General features: G+C 55.1%; 3 protein-coding genes across 3 annotated transcripts; 1 reads left to right on the forward strand and 2 right to left on the reverse strand.

Moving 5' to 3' along the window:
• Positions 1-1,131: 1,131 nt before the first annotated feature.
• Positions 1,132-9,928, reverse strand: E0L32_008571 (uncharacterized protein; the record flags this gene model as incomplete). Its single annotated transcript, XM_031143440.1, has 4 exons — positions 1,132-1,958; positions 2,196-2,337; positions 3,192-9,238; positions 9,298-9,928. 4 exons carry the CDS (start codon positions 9,926-9,928, stop codon positions 1,132-1,134), a joined length of 7,647 nt encoding a protein of 2,548 aa, XP_030992232.1.
• Positions 9,929-12,625: 2,697 nt separating this feature from the next.
• Positions 12,626-16,331, forward strand: E0L32_008572 (uncharacterized protein; the record flags this gene model as incomplete). Its single annotated transcript, XM_031143441.1, has 3 exons — positions 12,626-12,925; positions 13,015-14,264; positions 14,330-16,331. The coding sequence occupies 3 exons, from the start codon at positions 12,626-12,628 to the stop codon at positions 16,329-16,331; spliced, it is 3,552 nt and encodes a 1,183-aa protein (XP_030992233.1).
• Positions 16,332-17,001: 670 nt separating this feature from the next.
• E0L32_008573 (uncharacterized protein) lies at positions 17,002-17,267 on the reverse strand (the record flags this gene model as incomplete). Its single annotated transcript, XM_031143442.1, has 2 exons — positions 17,002-17,155; positions 17,227-17,267. 2 exons carry the CDS (start codon positions 17,265-17,267, stop codon positions 17,002-17,004), a joined length of 195 nt encoding a protein of 64 aa, XP_030992234.1.
• Between the last annotated feature and the right edge of the window lie 1,479 nt (positions 17,268-18,746).

An 18,746-nucleotide genomic window follows, 5' to 3' on the forward strand; every position in this document is an offset into this window, starting at 1 on the left:
TTGTCTGAGCGTCACATTGGGACGGCAGTCCAGCGTTGGGTTACATGGTTCTCGTCTGCTCCATACATACCCTTGATACACATGCCTCTGGATTTTTTTTTAATCAGCATTACTTCATTTTACGACAGACCAAGGCATGCATTCGGAGAGGGACGACCTTCTGCAACATATAATCTCACTCATGGAACGTGGTTTCTAGCCTCCTTGCGGTCTCGGGGGAGTTTTTCCACGGTTGATTTTGTTTCTCACAAAAGGCGTTGGGCAAAAATGCATCAGTAGCGACGGGGTATGCGAGAGGCCCCATGGAATAGCGGCATCGTCGACATCGACATCGACATGGACATCGTCATCGTCATCATCTCTATCGTAATCATCAATATACCCTGGTTTGGATGGATGTTTGCTCTATGGAGATAGTACCACAGTATTAATCAAGCCTTTTTACCCCTTTCAAGTGTACATGTAGTGAGTCCCTCTGAGTTGCAGGTCCCACAGGCCCAGCGCCGGGAGTGTATGTGTATCCTACCCTACCTCGCTGTGGCCGCGTCATCGCGCTGTCGACATAATCTGGCAGATATCTCCTCCGTTGCGGAGAGGTGTGAAGGCTACAGGGCAGCAGCGAAGCCAGACCTGGTCTTCAAAGAGCCGCAATATATCCCTGCTTCGTGCCATTGGTCACTTTCTTTTTCCCTGGTTGATGTTCCTTCACTCTCTCTCTCTCTCACACACATCTTCTCTGGACTGGGGTAATTTAGCCGGCCCGACCGAGCTGCATCTGCTCTTGATTGCTTGTTTCCTTCCCACCCACCCCCGATATCGCCCCGGGACTGAGGATGATGGGGTGTTATCACACGCAAATGTGCAGACACTACCAAGGAGGGGGGGAACTGACAGAAATGTTTTCGTACTTGTAAAACAAAGAAAAAGAAAAGAGATAAGCAATTGGACTGTATCTATCTATGCTATCGATACCTCCTCTTGTCTAACCCCCCCTCCCCCAAACAACCCACCATGTAAGACGCCATGATATGCCAGTCTCGTCTAATCATCCCGTTACCAAAGCACACAACATCCCAGGTGTGTCGATTCTGTTTTTGTTTTTTCCGTGTTCGTTTCCAGTCCAGTCCGGTCTCAAGGACTCAGCCGGTTAAGAGTCCACTCGGAGCCCTCGAGCCCCCGGCCCTCCGTGAGCTGGGCCGCCCCCTCACTGTCCTCCCGCTCGTACACGAACCGGTCGTGCAGCCGGTTCTGCCGGCCCTGCCAGAACTCGACCCTGTCCGGCACGACGCGCAGCCCGCCCCAGAACTCGGGCACCGGCACGTCCTCGACCCCGTCGAACCTGTCCTCGGCCTCGCGCACCCACCGCTCGAGCTGCGCCCGGCCGTCGTCGTCGTCGTCGTCGGCCTCGCCGCCCGCGCACGACGCACCGGCGTCGGCGTCGGGCTCCAGCACGGCGCTCTGCCGGCTCGCCCAGGCGCCGAGGCGGCTGCCCCGCACCCGCGTCGAGAAGTACCGCTGGCTCTCCTCCCGGCTCAGCCTCTCGGCCGCGCCCTCGACGCGCACCTGCCGCTCCTGCGCCTCCCACCAAAAGGTCAGCGCCGCGCGCGGGTTGGTCGCCAGGTCGGCCGCCTTGCGCGACGTGCCAAAGTTGGAGTAGATGACGAACCCCCGCGGGTCGAGCTCCTTGAGGTAGACGACGCGCGAGGACACGCGGCCCGAGGGCAGCGAGGCCGTCGACAGCGTGCACGTCTCCGGGTGCGCGACCCTGGGCAGCGCCGTCGCCGGCGCCGCGGCGGCGTCGTCTCCCTCGCCGCGGTTGAAGGCGTGGGCGGCGCTGAACCACGCGTGGAACTGCGTGATGGGGCTCGACGGGTCGAGGTCGGCGCGCCGGAGGCCGAGCAGCTCGTGCTTGGTGAACTGCTCGGCCGCGCCGCTCGTTCCCGCGCCGGTGGGCGCGACTGCGATGGAGGTTAGTTAGTACGTTGGAAAGATGGGGACGGTTTATGTGCAAATTCTTGTAATCTGGCCCCTTGACAAGGTAGGACAAAACGCCAGAGCTTCGCCCCTTGTGTAAGACAATGTAACACTTGAGACCTGATATTGTCACCTCGCCCACTGTCCCAGAGTAGGAAGGGCAACCAGAAGCATTCGGGGGGAGCGGCCTCATGAGCAACAAAGTGAAGATGCAAACTTACAGATGAGCTTATCTTGGTCTTTCTGCGGAGGATGAAGCGCCATCCTTCTGAATAGTGGCGCTGCTGAATGTATCGATCGTGAGAGATTGAGTCGTTGCATCAAACTGCTCAACACTTTCTCTGGGGGAGCAGCAGGAGCAGGCTGTGGGATATTTGGGCAAAAACTACCGATGGGCCCCAAAATGATAATCAGGTCCCAATTGGTGCCTTAGAAAGACTGTGTAGAAGCTGAAACTGTGGCCTCGTGGACGAATCTCCCGTTTTCTCTGCTGTGGGCTGACTGACTCACAAGTAACCTGACAATTGCATTCAATTGAGGCCTTACAAAGGTCCATCGCCCCCGCTAGCCTGAAGAACAGACCCCAGCCTGTCATGACGTTTTCGGGCCTGTTAGCGCCCTGGTGGACTGCGTCTAGACTCACCAAACCCTGGTCTCTCGCTTCAATCAGGAACACGCACACCACGCGAGACCACATACAACACACAACAGACACATACATACACACACACACAGAACAAATAACACACAGAGAACACACGTCTAATAAACGTACAGGGGGTATCTAAACTAAACAAAAAACCCAAACCAAATGTATAGACCAAAAACGCCAAATACACGTATATACAGCTACGTATATACGGGTACATCCCAATGCAAAGCGATTTCACCTCATCAGCTACACAGAGCCTGAGCTGTTACGTCTAAAATGCCTTTTACGAGTCTCTCTCTCTCTCTCTCTCTCTCACGGCCAAGCCAAAGGAGCAAAAAGCCATATGCTAACGAAATCATACAACTTTTCTATGACCTTTTGCTTTCCTCGGTGCTAAAGCGAACAGAACCTGACCAATCTGGGGTTCGCGTATAAATGAAATCTAATGAGACATGACCAAAGCCAGCAGAGCCATCCGGCAGTACAAGCCATACCTCATCTATGCAAAAAGTCAGCAATATGTTTCGCGGCACTGCGTAGGGGAAAAAGGGGGGGTTGGACTCACCTGTCGGAAGTAGGCAGCACGCTGGTCAAAGTCAACCTCCTCTGCAATCTCCTCATTCCTCGGCAGCGGGTGCAGCACCACCATGTTGGTCTTTGCGTGCCGGAGCGTCGCATTGTCAATCCTGTACGAGCCCTTGACCTTGTTGTATTCCTCCTCGCTCGGGAATCTCTCCTTCTGCACCCGCGTCATGTAGAGAACATCACTGCCAGCAATGATCTCGGGAGTGAGCGACTCGGACTCGCAAAGAAGCTGTCCGCGGCTTCGCAGCTCCTCCCTAAGCTTGGCGGGCAGAGCGAGGGCCTTGGGCGCCACAAGCTGCACTTGCACGTGGTAGTGACGGAGCAGGTGCACAAGGGAGTGCACCGGGCGTCCGTACAGGAGATCACCAACAAACGTGATCGTCAGACCCTGCACGGTTCCGAGCTCCTCCCGGATGGTGAAGAGGTCCAAGAATGCCTGAGTGGGGTGCTCCTTGCTGCCGTTACCGGCGTTGATGACTGGCACCGGCGAGTATTTCTTCGCGACATCGACGCAGCTCTCGTCAGGGTGACGCAACACAATAGCATCTCCGTACTGACCAAGAGTCCGCAGCGTGTCCTGCAGACTCTCGCCCTTCTGCACAGACGACGTCGAGGTAGCCACAGGGATGGTCCTACCGCCCAGGCGCTGCATAGCTGCATCGAAGGACGACGAAGTGCGAGTAGATGGCTCGTAGAAGAGCGTGCAGAGGACACGGCCTCGGAGGAGGTCAAGCACACCCTCGCGCTGCACCAAAAGACGCATCTCCTGAGCAACAGTCAAGAGGAGGTGGAGATCAGACCGGTCAAGATCCATCACAGAGAGAAGCGATCGGTGTTTGAAGCCAGACGGCTGGGCAAGAAGATCCTGCAAGTTGGACGGCACCAGCGAGTCACGGGGAAGGAACGACGGACCAAGCTCCGGCGTGCCGACCTTGGCTGCCGGAGGGAGGATGCCGAAGGCCGAGTCAATGTTCCTAGATCTTGTCGGCGGGCGAGCACTCGACAGCATCGAAGGGCGGCGATCAAACGGCGACTCTCTCTCGGGGATGGGTGTCTGCTGCACCGCCTTCAGGGGCGGTGACAGGGGGGGAAGAGCTCCATAGGTAGACATGTCCTTGCCCTCAGGAGCGACAGGCAACACACCGCCATCAAGGCAAACAACCTTGTCCATGAAGGTAACCCGTTGCACAGCACCCCTCATAGTGCGGCCTTCGAACGGCGACCAGATATCAGAGGCTGACACCACGTAGGGCCGGTTCAGCTCAACTTCAACCGTCGTGCCGACCTGCTCGTGGAGCTCGAAGATTTCCATGGGGTTGGTGTGAAGACGAGTCTTGATGTCATCAAGAGTGAGCTTGCCCTCCGAAACCGAGGTCAGCAGGAGCGGCAGTGCGTCGGCAATGCCAGATGCTGCGCCAGCAGTCTTCTTGAGGGAGTGAGCCAGCTGGTAAGGAAGGCTTCCGACGGAGAAGACATCGATCGTATCCAGGTGCTCCCAGAGAGCGGTCTGGTCCTCAAAGGTCGGCAGAAGTTGGCAGCCAGGGTAGTCCCTCTGAGACAGGTACAGCGAGTAGATCGAGACATCGCATGTCACGCTCAGGCCCTTCTCCTTGCTCAACGCAATAAGGCGGATGTCTTCCTTGGTGGTGACGCAAGTGACATGGATTCGCCGGCTGTGGAGGCTGGCCAACAAGAGGATCGACGCGAGATCAGTAGTCTTGGCATCAGTGACGATCGGCTTGTGATCCGGCCAAGCATCAAAGTGAGCCGTGACTGCTGCGACCTTGCTGATGTTGTCAGAGAGGTGGTGGAATGGGATGAAAAGCGATCCGACCTCTCCAGCAACATGGCTGATCTGGTTCGCGTTGGTAGAGGTGGCAGCGATCGAGAGGTTGAAGTCGCAGTGGACACCATCCCTGCTGTTGACCTGGGCAACCTTGAGGGTGCGGGCGTCTGTGATTGAGCCGTCCACGCCCAAAGGCATCACCCGGACCATGCTGAAGCCAGAAGCAATCGAGGCCTTGGTCACAGACTGGAGATCGTGGTTGCCCTCCGAAACCAAGCCAGGCACGAAAGCCGCAATGTTAATCAGGCCAGGGAGGATAGCTCGTTGGTGGCTCGTGTGGTAATCCTGAATGCTGATACCCATCTCGAAATGTCTGGCGATAGCCTCGACAAGAATCTTGGCGTTCTTGACATTGGTCACCAGGGGAATCTGGTAATCGACAGCCATACGTCTAGTCTGGTAGCCCTTGCTCATGTAGTTGGCGGGGCGTCTGTACTTGTTGTTGGAGGGCAGGTTGATATACAGGTCGATCATGTTGTTCGAAAGATGCTGAGTCAGGGAGAACTCGGACTTTTGAGCATCCTTCTCGTCACCAAGAGCTTCCAGGTACTGAACAGGGATGTTGTGCGCTTGCAGGAAGTCGGCAGTTCCCGCAGTGGCGAAGAGCTTGTAACCAAGCTTCTGCAGCCTGGCAACCGAAGGAAGCATCTCCTTCTTGTCCTTGTAGGATCCGATAGACAACAGCACATTGTTCTTGGGGATCTTGAATCCGGTAGAGATGAGAGCCTTCAGGTAAGCCTCGTACTTGTCAACACCGAAGCACGCGACCTCTCCAGTGGAGGCCATCTCCACACCAAGGACGGGGTCGGCTCCAGACAGTCTCGAGAAACTGAACTGAGGGACCTTGCAGGCGACCGAGTTGGCGATGCGCTCGTGCGCAGGGTACTCCTCGACAGGCAGGTTCATGATGGCCTTGGTTGCCAGTTCGATGAGGTCGACGCCCATGACCTTGGAGACAAAGGGGAAAGATCGCGAGGCACGAACGTTGCACTCGATGACCTTGATATCATTGTCCTTGGCAATGAACTGAATATTGAAAGGTCCAGTCACGTTGAGGGCGGCGCCAATCTTGCGGGTAGCCTCTTCGATACGGGCAATGGTGGTCTGCTCGAGATCCTGGGGAGGAAGGATGAGAGTAGCGTCACCAGAGTGAACACCAGCATTCTCAACGTGCTCAGAGATAAAGTGCCCGATAACCTGGCCGTCCTTGGCAACAGCGTCCATCTCGATCTCCTTGGCGTTCTCAATGTACTTGGTGATGACGACAGGGTGCTCACGAGAGACCTCCGCAGCCTGCTGCAGATACGATTCGAGGTCCGCCTCAGAGTAGACGGTGTTCATCGCGGCACCAGAAAGAACATAGGACGGCCGGACCAGCACAGGGAAGGAGACGTTGTTGCAGAACTCCTTGGCCTCCTCGAAGCTGGTGAGCTCCTTCCAGGTCGGCTGGTCAACGCCGATCCTGTCAAGCATTCGCGAGAACTTGTACCTGTTCTCGGCATTGTCGATCATCTCGGGAGACGTTCCGAGGACCTTGACCCCGGATCGCAGCAAGGGAAGGGCAATGTTGTTGGGCGTCTGGCCGCCCATGGCACCCAGAACACCGCCTGCCGCCTCCATCTGGTAAATGTCGAGAACCGTCTCGAGGTTGATATTCTCGAAATACAGCTTATCGGCCTCATCGTAATCTGTGCTGACGGTCTCGGGATTGTAATTTACCATGATTGTCTTGAAACCGGACTCGCGGAGGGTACGGATAGCTCTCACGGAGCACCAGTCGAATTCGACGGATGAACCGATGCGGTACACGCCAGAACCAAGAACCATGACACCATGGTCATCGAAGCTGACGTCACTCTCGGTAGCATTGTAAGTGAGGTAGAGGTAGTTCGTGTATGCAGGGAACTCGGCAGCTACCGTATCGATCTGCTTGACGAAGGGGGTGATTCCAGCCTCGAGCCGCATGCGGCGAACATTCAGCTCGTTGGAGCTCCAGAACTTAGCCAGCTGACGATCGCAGAAGCCGAGTCTTTTGGCCTCGAGAATGAGGTCAGGGCGAGAGGCAATGTCATTGGCAGAGTATTGACTCATATCCTGGGCGAAGTTGCTGAGGCCCTTGAGCTTGTGCAAGAACCACTTGTCAATCTTGGTCATCTCCCAGATCTTGTCGACCGAGTAGCCGGCGTGCATGGCATTGGCAATCGCAAAAAGACGCTGGTCTGAAGGCGTCTGCAACTCGTCGTCGATGGACATCAGAGCCTTGGTCTCGTTGAAACCCAGGTTATGGAAGTCAATGGAGCGAATGGCCTTTTGAATTGCCTCCTCGAAGGTGCGACCAATGCTCATGACCTCACCAATACTCTTCATTGACGAACCAAGCTGTGTGGAGACGCGAGTGAACTTCTTCAGATCCCAACGGGGCATCTTAACAACAACGTAATCCAGCGATGGCTCGAAGCAGGCGCATGTGACCTTGGTGACAGAGTTTGAAATGTCCTTGAGCGGGATACCAAGGCCGAGCTTGGCCGCAATGAAGGCCAATGGGTAGCCGGTGGCCTTGGAAGCGAGAGCAGAAGATCTAGACAATCTCGCATTGACCTCGATAATGCAGTATTCTCGTGAGAAAGGGTTCAGTGCGTACTGAATATTGCACTCGCCGACTACACCCAGGTGACGGATAACATTGACAGCGGTGGTGCGAAGCATGTTGTAGTCCTCGTCGGAAAGGGTCTGCGAGGGGGCAACGACGATGGAATCGCCAGTGTGGATGCCCAGAGGATCGAAGTTCTCCATGTTACAAACAGTGATGCAGTTGTCCTGAGCGTCTCGGACAACCTCGTACTCGATCTCTTTCCAGCCCTTCATACTGCGCTCGATGAGCACCTGAGGACTGGCTGCGAACGCCTTGTTGCAGAGATCGAGGAGCTCTGCCTCATTGTTGGCGAAGCCGCTTCCAAGACCACCCAGGGCATAGGCGGCACGGACAATGACGGGGAAGCCAATGTCCTTCACAACGCGCATTGCCTCCTCAACGTTGTTGGCCGATGCAGACTTGGCACACTTCTCGCCAATGGACTCCATGCTTCGTGCAAAGAGCTCACGGTCCTCGGTGGTGATGATGGTGTCGATGGGAGTACCGAGGACCTGGACTCCGAGGCCTGCGAACTCATCCTTGAGCTGAATTCCGACCTGGAGGGCGGTCTGACCACCAAAAGTACAGTAAATGGCATCGGGGCGCTCGTACTTGATCACCTTGCGGACGAAGTCGGCGTTGACAGGAAGGAAGTAAACCTTATCGGCCAGACCCTTGGACGTTTGAATGGTGGCAATGTTGGGGTTGATGAGCACGGTGTAGATGCCCTCCTCCTTCAGAGCCTTGATGGCCTGACTTCCAGAGTAATCAAACTCTCCAGCCTGGCCAATGCTGAGACCACCACTGCCGAGGACGAGAACCTTCTTGACGTGGACACGCGGGTGAAGCTTGTTGTTCTCCTCGACAGTGCCGCCGGGGAAGCTAACGGGCTGAGACAAGAGCTTGCTATCGGCAGCACACTTCATGACTGTGTTGATGAAGACATCGAAAAGATATTCGGTGTCCCGAGGGCCGGGAGTGCTCTCCGGATGGAACTGGACACTGAAATAAGGCCTGTCGACGTGCATGATACCCTCGTTGCTGCCATCGTTGGCATTGACGAAGAGCTCCTTCCAGCCATTGGTCAAGGTTTCGGCATTGACAGCGAAACCATGGTTCTGGGAGGTGATGTGACATTTGCCCGTGACCATGCTCGTGCATGGGATGTTGTGGCCGCGGTTACCGAACTTCATCTTGATAGTGCCGGCTCCAGCTGCTCTGGCGAGGAGCTGGTGGCCCAAGCAGATACCGAAGATGGGGACGACATTCTTGGCGATGGCGGCCGAGACCCGCTTCACAGTCTGCTCCAGGACAGCCGGGTCGCCAGGACCGTTGGACAGGAAGAGACCATCGTACTCAGTTCCAGCACCCGCAGCGAAGTCGTAATCCCAGGGGCACACGAGGACCTCGACACCCCTCTTGAGGAAGCATCGCAGCTGGTTGTATTTCATACCGACGTCGACGCAGAGAATTCGCACGGGGCGCCCAGAAGGGTGCTTGAGAGTCGAGCTGGTGGGGGGCTTGTACAGCTTGGGGGCCTTGACCGACACTGCAGGGTGGTCAGTACGAACAAGGCTGGTAACCAGTCACGGTCTTTCGGCAACTTACCCTCTGCCACGAGGTTCTTCTCGTTGGGATCGACCCAGTCCAGGGTCTCAAAATGACTCCTCCAATTGGCCGAGCTGTGCAGGCCGGTGCTGCCATTGACCTGGCCATTGGTGAGACCGTTGGTCAGGCCCTTCTTCTGAAGGAGCATGCGGCCCAGCATGCTTCCCTTCTCTCGAATGTGCTTGGTCAAAGCACGAGTGTCGACTCCGTACATGGCAGGGACGCCCTGCTCCTTGAGCCAGGTCCCGAGAGAGGACTGGGCCAAAAAGTGGGAGTAGTCCTCGCCCGAGTAAGAGGCGGCAACAAGACCAGCAATGTGGATTTGAGAGGACTCGAAGTGAGCCGGAAGGTCACCAAGGAGCTCATCGAGGGTCTCTCGGGAGGGAACGCCATAGTTACCGACCAAAGGGAAGGTAATGACGAGGATCTGGCCGCGGTAGGACGGGTCAGTCACGGACTCGGGATAGCCCACCATGCCGGTCTGGAAAACCAGTTCACCGGCGATGCTCTTCGGGGCACCAAAGCTGTAGCCCTGGTAGACGAGCCCGTCCTCAAGCTCAAGAGAGATGAGGCTCTCGTCTTGAGCATTGGAGATGCGTGCCGAAGCGGGAGGAAAAAGAGTGGCCGACATCTTTGCAGTGTCTTGACCGGATTCCAGCCCGGAGGCAGAGAGGAGAGGAAACGAGGGTTTGGGAGAAGTGTCTGGCGGGTCTCTCTTTTGTCAATTCGCACAGCAAAGTGGTAGGAGAGGTGGTGAGATCTCAATTCAGTCACCGCGCATGCCTGAGAGACCTTCTCGCCAAGGTTTCTTCAAGAAGGAAGAAAAGAGGTGAAAGAGGTGAAGGAATTTCTGGGTGAGTGAATCATATGAAAGAATTGGAGGAACCCCGCTACCAAAAACTTTTTTTCGGGCTGCTGCTAAAAGCTGAGCTATGGGCGGCGACGAGGTACCTAGCCACTGCTAACGCACCTTGGTTGGCGCGTTCCAGGTGGGATCGGCTCCATCCATTACGTCTTTGCTGCACAGGGATGTGCCTGAAAAAAAGATCAAGGGTCTGGCGATTCATGCCAGCCAATAGCACACCACAGATGCGCGATCGAGAGGGGCAGGGCGGGTCGTCCTCGCGATGATCTCACCAACCGTTGAGCGAGCAGAGCTACCTACCGAGCTACCGAGAAGCAAAACCTCTCATCAATCCCGTTCTGTGCAGCGGGCCATACCCTTTAAGAGACGCACCTTGTGGGTTGCTGGTGTAAATTACTGGATCTAGTAGAGCGGGAAATCTCGACTTTTCCATTCTGGTTTATCGAACACTGGCAATTCCCCAACATGAAGGTCATCACCGTTCCACTGGTTCCGGATTGACATGTGTCTCAATTCCTTCATAGACTCGATTCTGCTGAGCTGGCCGGGCCAGTGAAAAGAAACAAGAACCCATCGACACCTTAAGACCAGTCGAAACTCTCAGAGAGGGCCTTTAAAATAATGATAAAGTCTTAGGAAAGGGACTCTTGCTGTTTTCAGGAAATGAAGACGAATGATTGGACAATTGATCACGCAGAGGACCAAGCAAACTTGGAAGTTATAGGTACATGCCTGTGTAGCCTGCAATGCCGTAGCAGCGATGGTGTCAGCATGGACTGAACTCTCCAATGGACTACGATGCTTGTCTCGTACGCTGGAAGCAGCAGGGATGTTATTACACGCTGAGCGAGTTTGACATTCCTCCATATCTTCCTCTTTGCTTCTGTTCCTGCTCTGCTGCTCAGGGATTTGGCATTGACTTGAGGCACCTCGTGTAAAGAGTATTATCATTAAGCCATCCCTCTTTTTATAATAATCAGCAACCATCTTACTCGAAACCGGCAGAAGTCTATGATTCACCATGGCCTTCTTAAATCCTCGCTTGAGCAACTTGCTTACTCCAGGCAGGAGCATTTCGTTCGGATTTTTTCGTTCATAGTGTTCTGGGAATAAGATGTCTCATAAAAAATGAGGTTGTCCTTGCCTCTTTCTGTCTCCCAAGCAACTACTTCTCTCGGTCATTGGCCAGTCCTCGAGAAAACGATATATGAGATGCTGGCTCATGCTGAGTGAGCATATGGCACACTGCGATTGGCGAAACCACGGGTTGTTGATTGAAGTCAGCCTGTCTGCATGCTCGCGAGATCACGAGATGAGTAAGAAACTCGAAGATGGCTAGCATGCATTCCTTAGGTTGTTTTGCGGGGGAGATTTCTATAAACAACACCATCCACTCACTAGATGTGCTCCAACCGAGACACCGCCAAGAGGGATGCCGGCTCACCGCCAAAACCAATCACGAACCTAAGGCCCGACTGCTGATTGGCAGTGGGATCGTGGAGGGTGGGATCGATCGAGCTAGGTGCAGCAACTCTGCATGTCCTAGTCTGTCTTCGCATATTTCTTATCGGTGACAGCCTGCTGGAAACAAGTCATGCGGTATGATCAAGGGTCAACATCATGTCCAAGAGGTTGCAGCTAGTCTTATATGCCGCTCTTCATGTATGCCCAGGTGGGTAGACATCAGCTCCAGCACCAACTTTGTACATCGTAGAACGAGATCCAGGTAACTAACAGGTGCTCGCCTATGCCCCCCGCCAGCTCTCTACTACCTCCCTATCTTTGGTTACCTATCTTTGATCTTGAGATTATACTTGAGCTGCCCCCTGGTAAGAGTGAAATTCAACTCTTCAAATGCTTCAACAGTTTGGGTAAATAAGTAGGTAGACTAAAGTAAACTTGTACGCCAAAAAGATCCTCAGCGTAGAAGTGAGTGCTATTTGAAAACGCATGGCAGGCTAGTACCTCTTGCTGGTCCTTACAAGTGCAGGTCTGACTGTCACCTCTTGAAAAGGACCACCAAATGTGATAAGTGTGCTCCAGGGCTTTTAAATCTCAGTACACCCTAACACCAAATTTGAGACATAACTCACTTTCAAAACCTGTCAAAGTTTACCGGAGAACCCGCCCCCTCAACAAGTCCTTCATCTCATCTGTGTTGTTCTCCTCTTTCTACCGCGCTTCTCGCGCGTTGAGTCGCGAACCTTTAATGTCGTCGAGCTTGCCCAGAGCTAGCACTCACTAACAACACCACGCCAGCTTAGCGCAGTACCCACTAGCAATTACTTGCAATTCAATGCATACTGGGGAACCCCTGTTTGCCCAGGATCATAGGAGACGCTGCGCAGCCCTTCTCTCCTCTCCTTCCTTCCCGCCTCAGATCTTGCCGCGTCGCTCATGGCTCGGTGAGACTATGTGGTGGGATTGAGTGAGGGTCAAGGCTTGCAACAAGCCGACGGGAGGATGCTTTCGCGGTTGCTGCGTCCCTTCAAGGGCGGCCGAGAGGCCCAGATCGACGGCTCCAACGAGCCCTCGCCAGGCCCTTCCCGCCATGATTATGGCCGACTTCGCCATGCTACGGCTGATTTCACCGAGGCCGACGACGACGACGACGAAGACTCCAACAACGATGGTTTAGGCCCGTTTGGCAACCAGGGGCGTGCAGAGGACGACGATGGTGGGCTGCCTCGCTCGTCAAGTGTGCTCCCTCTCTTCTCCGCGTCGCATCTAGGTGAGAATGCTCTCCAGGCACAAGGCAATAATGTGTGGGGTTGGTTTGCTGACAGGCCATTCTTCTGTTAGATTCCCTTCCCGTGTACAGCATTGTGCATTCTATTCGGATTATCGTACAGACGCGCACCGAGACGACGTTGACATGGGATCAGCTACGCTCGCCTCAGGTTTCCCAGTTCCTGGTCAAGCCCATGCAGCAGCAGATTCGCACCCAACACTTCTCCAGGGCGACCATATATGCATTGATGGCCAACTGCTTGCAGTTCGAGAAAGAAGGCCAATTATACCCAGGGAACTCTGGTGTGAGTAGCACGAGGGCCAAGGTTTGCGAGCTCCTAGCCATCAAGCTTCTCAAGGAGTATTCGACGCGTGAGCTCATCGACGCCCTTTCGTATGACTTCTATCCGCTTCAAGGAATTCCCGGTCACCAGACTCCTCTCGGTCCCAGAGATGGGACGGGCAGGCCAAAGCTTGCGGCTGCTAGAACTTCTACACTCGAAGTCGCCATCCGTGCCTCATGCAAACACTTCTTGGCTCATCCTCTTGTTGTACAGCAGCTGGAGGCTATATGGAACGGTGCCATTAGCTTCTATTCTGCTGCAGACTCCCTACACAGGCACAAGCCACCTTCCTCCAACAATAGAAGTGCCTGGTCTCGCCGCAATAGCCTCGACCCAAGGACACCTTTGCTCGGCGCCCAGCAAGGCAAAGAAGAACTGAGCCGATATGACTCTATCCCACCGGGAAGACGAACTGTCACCCTGTATGATCCTCGGAACGCCTCGCTTTTCAAGCTCTCTAGGCTTCGTGTCCCTAGATATCGCCAGTTCTTTTCTACTTGCTCGCTTGCAGTCCTTATCGGCCTCTTCCTAGCAGTGCTCATCCAGAGATCCGAGAGCATCACAAGTCTTGAGCTCATGTTTTGGTTCTGGAGTGCTGGGTTCATGTTGGATGAGCTGGTAGGCTTCACCGAGCAAGGCTTTTCGCTCTACATCATGAGCTTCTGGAACCTTTTCGATTTGGGTATCCTGATGATGCTAATCATGTATTACTGCATGCGCATCTATGGCGTATTTCTGGCCGACGCGCATCGATGGAACGAAATGGCTTATGACATTCTGGCGGCAAATGCAATTTTGCTCCTTCCCCGGATCTTCAGTGTTCTGGACCACTACCAATACTTCTCACAGCTTCTCATTGCCTTTCGAATCATGGCAGTAGACTTGGTCGCCGTCTTTATGCTCATCCTTATTTGCTGCAGCGGGTTCTTTGTCTTTTTCACGCTCTCTGGTGCCGCAAATGATGCTGGCGATGTCGCCTTCAAGATCTTTCAGATCCTCATGGGTTTCTCGCCGGCGGCGTGGGAAGTGTAAGTCTACTTACAACAAGAGTATCTCAAAGGAGGGCAGTACCTGGCTAATACGGAACTTCTAGGTGGGCCGCATCCAACTGGCTGGGACAAACGCTGATGGGCTTATTCTTGACCATGTGTCATTTCGTCGTGGTCACGATCCTAATGTCGGTCCTTTCCAACTCGTTCTCAGCGATTGCCAACAATGCAAACGAGGAGCACCAATTCTTGTTCGCTATCAACACCATCTCCATGGTCAAGAATGATGCTCTTTTCTCATATGTAGCCCCGGGCAACATTTTTGCCTGGATGCTGATGCCTCTCCGGTATTGCATACCTCTCCGGCAGTTTGTGGCTATGAACCGCTTCATCATCAAAATCACACACTTCCCCTTGCTGTGGGGAATCTACTTGTATGAGAGATTCTTCCTAGCCCGGTCCATCTATGAGCCGACCGATCTTGTGGATCACCCAGGACGTGGACGGCAGAGAACTATCTCGATTGCCGACCCTGTAGGCAGGGCTGCCATTTTCAGCCCCAGTATTCGGCTTCGTGAGGAGTCAGTCGCCGGCTTCCAGAAGGACAGGGCTCTGGAAGAAGTCTTCCGGAGAGCCCCCGACATCACGACGCTGCGTACCCAGAGACGAAACGAGCGGCGCAAGACCCAGACTGCGATCAGAGACTGGATGGATAGACACGATGTCGAGTCCCCGCAGAACTACTCCACGATTGACAGTCGGATGGGCCAACAGTGGCCCGGAAGCGGAAGACTCAACTCGTTCCGAGACCAAGCCACGCGGAGGTTTCGCCAACTCTCCGAAGTTAGATCCACAGCCAGCGATCCCGCAGACCTGCTGTCTAATCCGGCGTGCCCGTTTGCCACCAGTGTCGTCAGGGACGGCATCGCGCGTAGGGATCATGCCGAGGCTAATCACCAGACAGACGCTGACGGAGATGATGAGCTGGTCACAAATGACGAGGACGAGGACGACAATGCTACCAATGCTATGGAGCATCAAAGCCAGCTGTCGAGGACTTTGCCCGAGGATTACTTCCATGCCCCAGCAGCAGGTCGTTTTGCGAACCTCGCATCCACGTCGGTCGGATCGACTAGCAAGCACCATTCGGGCCTCAACTCACCGCGGCCACCCAGACGCGGAACTCTACATCACCGTACACTCTCCACCAATACCATCCTATACAACCCTTCGCAAGAAGTACAGGCAACGGCGAGTGACTCCTCATCGTCGCCCAAGCCGTCGTCGCAGTCCCGTTCTCGCCCGCTCAGCAGCCGACACACACCAGTCGGCACGCCCGGCCTCACTCCCGGCCGACGCTCGCCTCGTCGGCAGACCTACCTCGCCTCGCGACCGCGGCCGATCCTGCCGCCCCGCGACCAGAACCAGACGGCGCCTTCCCGGCCCACGGGCGTGGTCCTCGACACGCCGGCCCGCCGAGCGCAGCGGCGCCTGTCGTCCTTCGACATGGGCGCCAACGACGCGCACTCGGACCTGGCGTCCGCCGTCGGCCCGGCGGGCGCGGAAGACGCCTTCGGCGCCGTGCCCGCCAGCTTCGTGACCCAGATGGCCATGGCCACCGGCATGGTGAACCCGATGGGCGTGCGCGGCGCGGGCCGGGCCGGCGGCGGGGCGGCCGGCGGCGGGGACAGCGACCGCATGAGCAGGATCATGCTGGCGAGGATGAAGACGCTCGAGGAGAGCTTCGCGGACGTGGTGCGCGAGATGAGGGCCATGCAGCGGCCCAGCGGCCGGAACAGCACGGCGCACAACTCGGGGGACGAGGCGGCGGCGGCGGCGGCGACGTTGGAAGTCGCGGGCCGGCATGGCCGGGGAGGCCAGGCGGGCCTCAGGAGGTCGAAGACCGCGGCGGCGAGGACCCCGCAACAACATCAAAAGAGGCCGCAGAGCAGGAGGAGCCTGCGGGAGGAGAGGGTCGGCATGGGCGGCGGCGCGGAGGCCGGCAGGGCCCACAAGGGCAAAGACGTCGAGGTATCGGACGGTAACGAGCCCGACAGCGAGGGGGAGGCGGACTCGAGCTTTGCCAAGAAGGGCAGCTCGTTGTAAGAGGATCATGGGGGTTCGGACTAGGGCATTGCATTGGAATCGGTGTTTCTGCAAAAGGGGAATACGCTGCATTTAACCCGGGTGTTCTGAATCTTTGACTTTTGTGACTGGTTTCTGCTGGGATGTTGGGGTATCTCGCTACTTCTTTTGGCAGGCAGTCAGGGAGGTCATCCTGGTGATGGTCCCAGTATACATGGGCAATGGGTAATATATTAATCTGGCCTATCTTGGTTCACTCGGTTGTAGGACATGTGTGATGAGTGCAATGCATACAACAAGGCGGTAGAAGCCTCCAAGTTGCAGTCATCGTAAAGGTATGTTGCCTCTTTGGTGTTCATCAATCCGCCGTACCATCTGTTGACTCTCGTCCTCGTCCTCGTCCTCGTCCGGGAAGAAAAATCCCATTCTAAAAGCACCATACAACGCAAGCCGTGATAAATGCCACAACGCCAGAGTCATTCCAGTTCATAGTGCTCCTGCCCCTTGTTGTCTAACGTTCATCACCATGACCATACCAATTTGTCTTTCCAGTCCAGTCTGTTATCTTAATTGTGCCGGGTTCTGATTCCGGTTGTTTTGGAACTGCCGAGTCCCCCAGTATAACCGACGCCAGAGAGTATCAATCAAAGAAGAAGTGAAGGAGGTTGCCGTGCTTCAAGCCTGCAGGGTCTCAAATGCCACCTCCGCTTCGGTCGACGCTGACGTAGAGGCCGCCGGCGTTCTTTTGCTGCAGGTCGTTCTGCCGCAGCTTGTTGGCCTGATACCTGATACCCAGGCCGACGGCGAGGGCAGATGCGGTGAAGATAACCAGACCTCGGTGGCGACTGTAGAGGCGATAAGCGCACGTTAGCATCAAGGCCCGAGCAAAACAAACATTGGGCCTGTGAATACGTACGCGAATGGCCCGGGAGCGAAGGAGGCCTTGGTGGGAGCCATGGTTTCAGTGTATCTGATCTCCAAGGTGCCCAACGGTTTCTAGCTTATAGGCGTCGGGAGTGGTGCTAGAGGGCGGTGTAAATTGGGCTGTGGAAGCGAGGGTCGGTTTGTCCTCCAGAGGCTGGCAAGACTTCTCGAAGACAAGGATAGGTACGGTTTGGTTAGGCCCAATGTCACAGAGATCATGAACAAAAGTCGAGTCTCACTGGGACAGGTCTCGGTTTAAGAAATGTTGGGGATTGACGGGGGCAAGGAGGGTCGGGATCGGCTGATGCATGTCTGTGTCTGGGCAGCTCTTCTGGGGGAGGGGAGCTGAAGCTAGAGCACTTGCAGCTCTAGTGGCACGCGACACCATCCTGAACATCCTGAACCTTCCGCGCAGTGGTGGATGGGAATATGCGGGGGGCTCATTGCCGCGGGAGAAGGGTGGTTTCGGGTGTTGGTGATTGGCTGATCTTGGGGCCAGTCGCTGCAAGTGTCTGGCTCCAGATCCCTGGATCATGCTTGGCTGAGCCAAAATGGTGCGCCTAGACCACCTGGAACAACCTTGGCTTAGGCCTCCCTGATCCGTTGCCCCGCTGCCTATCGCTATCTCGACCGAGTGCTTCTTATCTCTTACTGCACTTTGTGGACAGGCATTCCATTCTCGTAGACCTGTGCTTCATCAACATCGATATAGCAAGGTTAGCTTGGTTAGGTACATGTATGTCAGCAGTGTAAAGATAAAGGGGACTTCTAGGACTTGGATCCATGCCTCGGCTGTTGTTCTGAGCAGCTGGGAGGCCCTCCACAGAGATAATGTTTGATCGTGTGTGTGTCGAGGCCCTCCCTCGAAATCCATTATGAGAGGTGGTCCATGTAAAATTACTCCCTGCTGGAAAGTTACCAATGAACCTTTGTTAGCGGGATAATCAAGTTACGAGAAACCATACATTTTATATTCTCACTCAGCAAAGGGTCGAGAGTCGTGGAGTTGAGTTGCTATTCAAGGTTTCCTGATGCTGACGGCATGCAGCCACTTGTAAATGGTTTTAAGGCTCCCTACAAGATCTTACTTTAGGTACGTAAGTGGCCCACTCATCCAAGTAGTAACTAAGTTGACTCACAGGCCCTACTAAGCTTGCTAAGGTAGGTAGGTATGCACAGTGCAATGGTTTTGTTAAGGGCATTGCCCATGATGTAATAACGACTGGGCTTTGATTCATTGGAGTCAAAGGAAAGGCAAGGGAAGTAGCACGCTCCCAACGGCCTTGGCACTCTCGGGAGCTGATTTAGTGGGTGGGAAGCGCCTCCGCCTTCCCTTGGATTTGCCACTTTGGCAAGCTGCCTGTCAGGAGGGACCCATCACCCCATCCATGATACCTGCAGGTATCCATCATTGACTCACCCGCAATCGCGATCGGGGATCTCTGACTTGTGGCTTCTGCGTGCGGTTTTAGTTTCATTGTTGGCTACAGACAAGGTCTCTTATTCTTTGGC

This window comes from Thyridium curvatum (assembly GCF_004353045.1).
Source record: "Thyridium curvatum strain D216 chromosome Unknown NODE_57_length_291365_cov_88.079165, whole genome shotgun sequence".
NCBI lineage: Eukaryota > Fungi > Ascomycota > Sordariomycetes > Thyridiales > Thyridiaceae > Thyridium > Thyridium curvatum.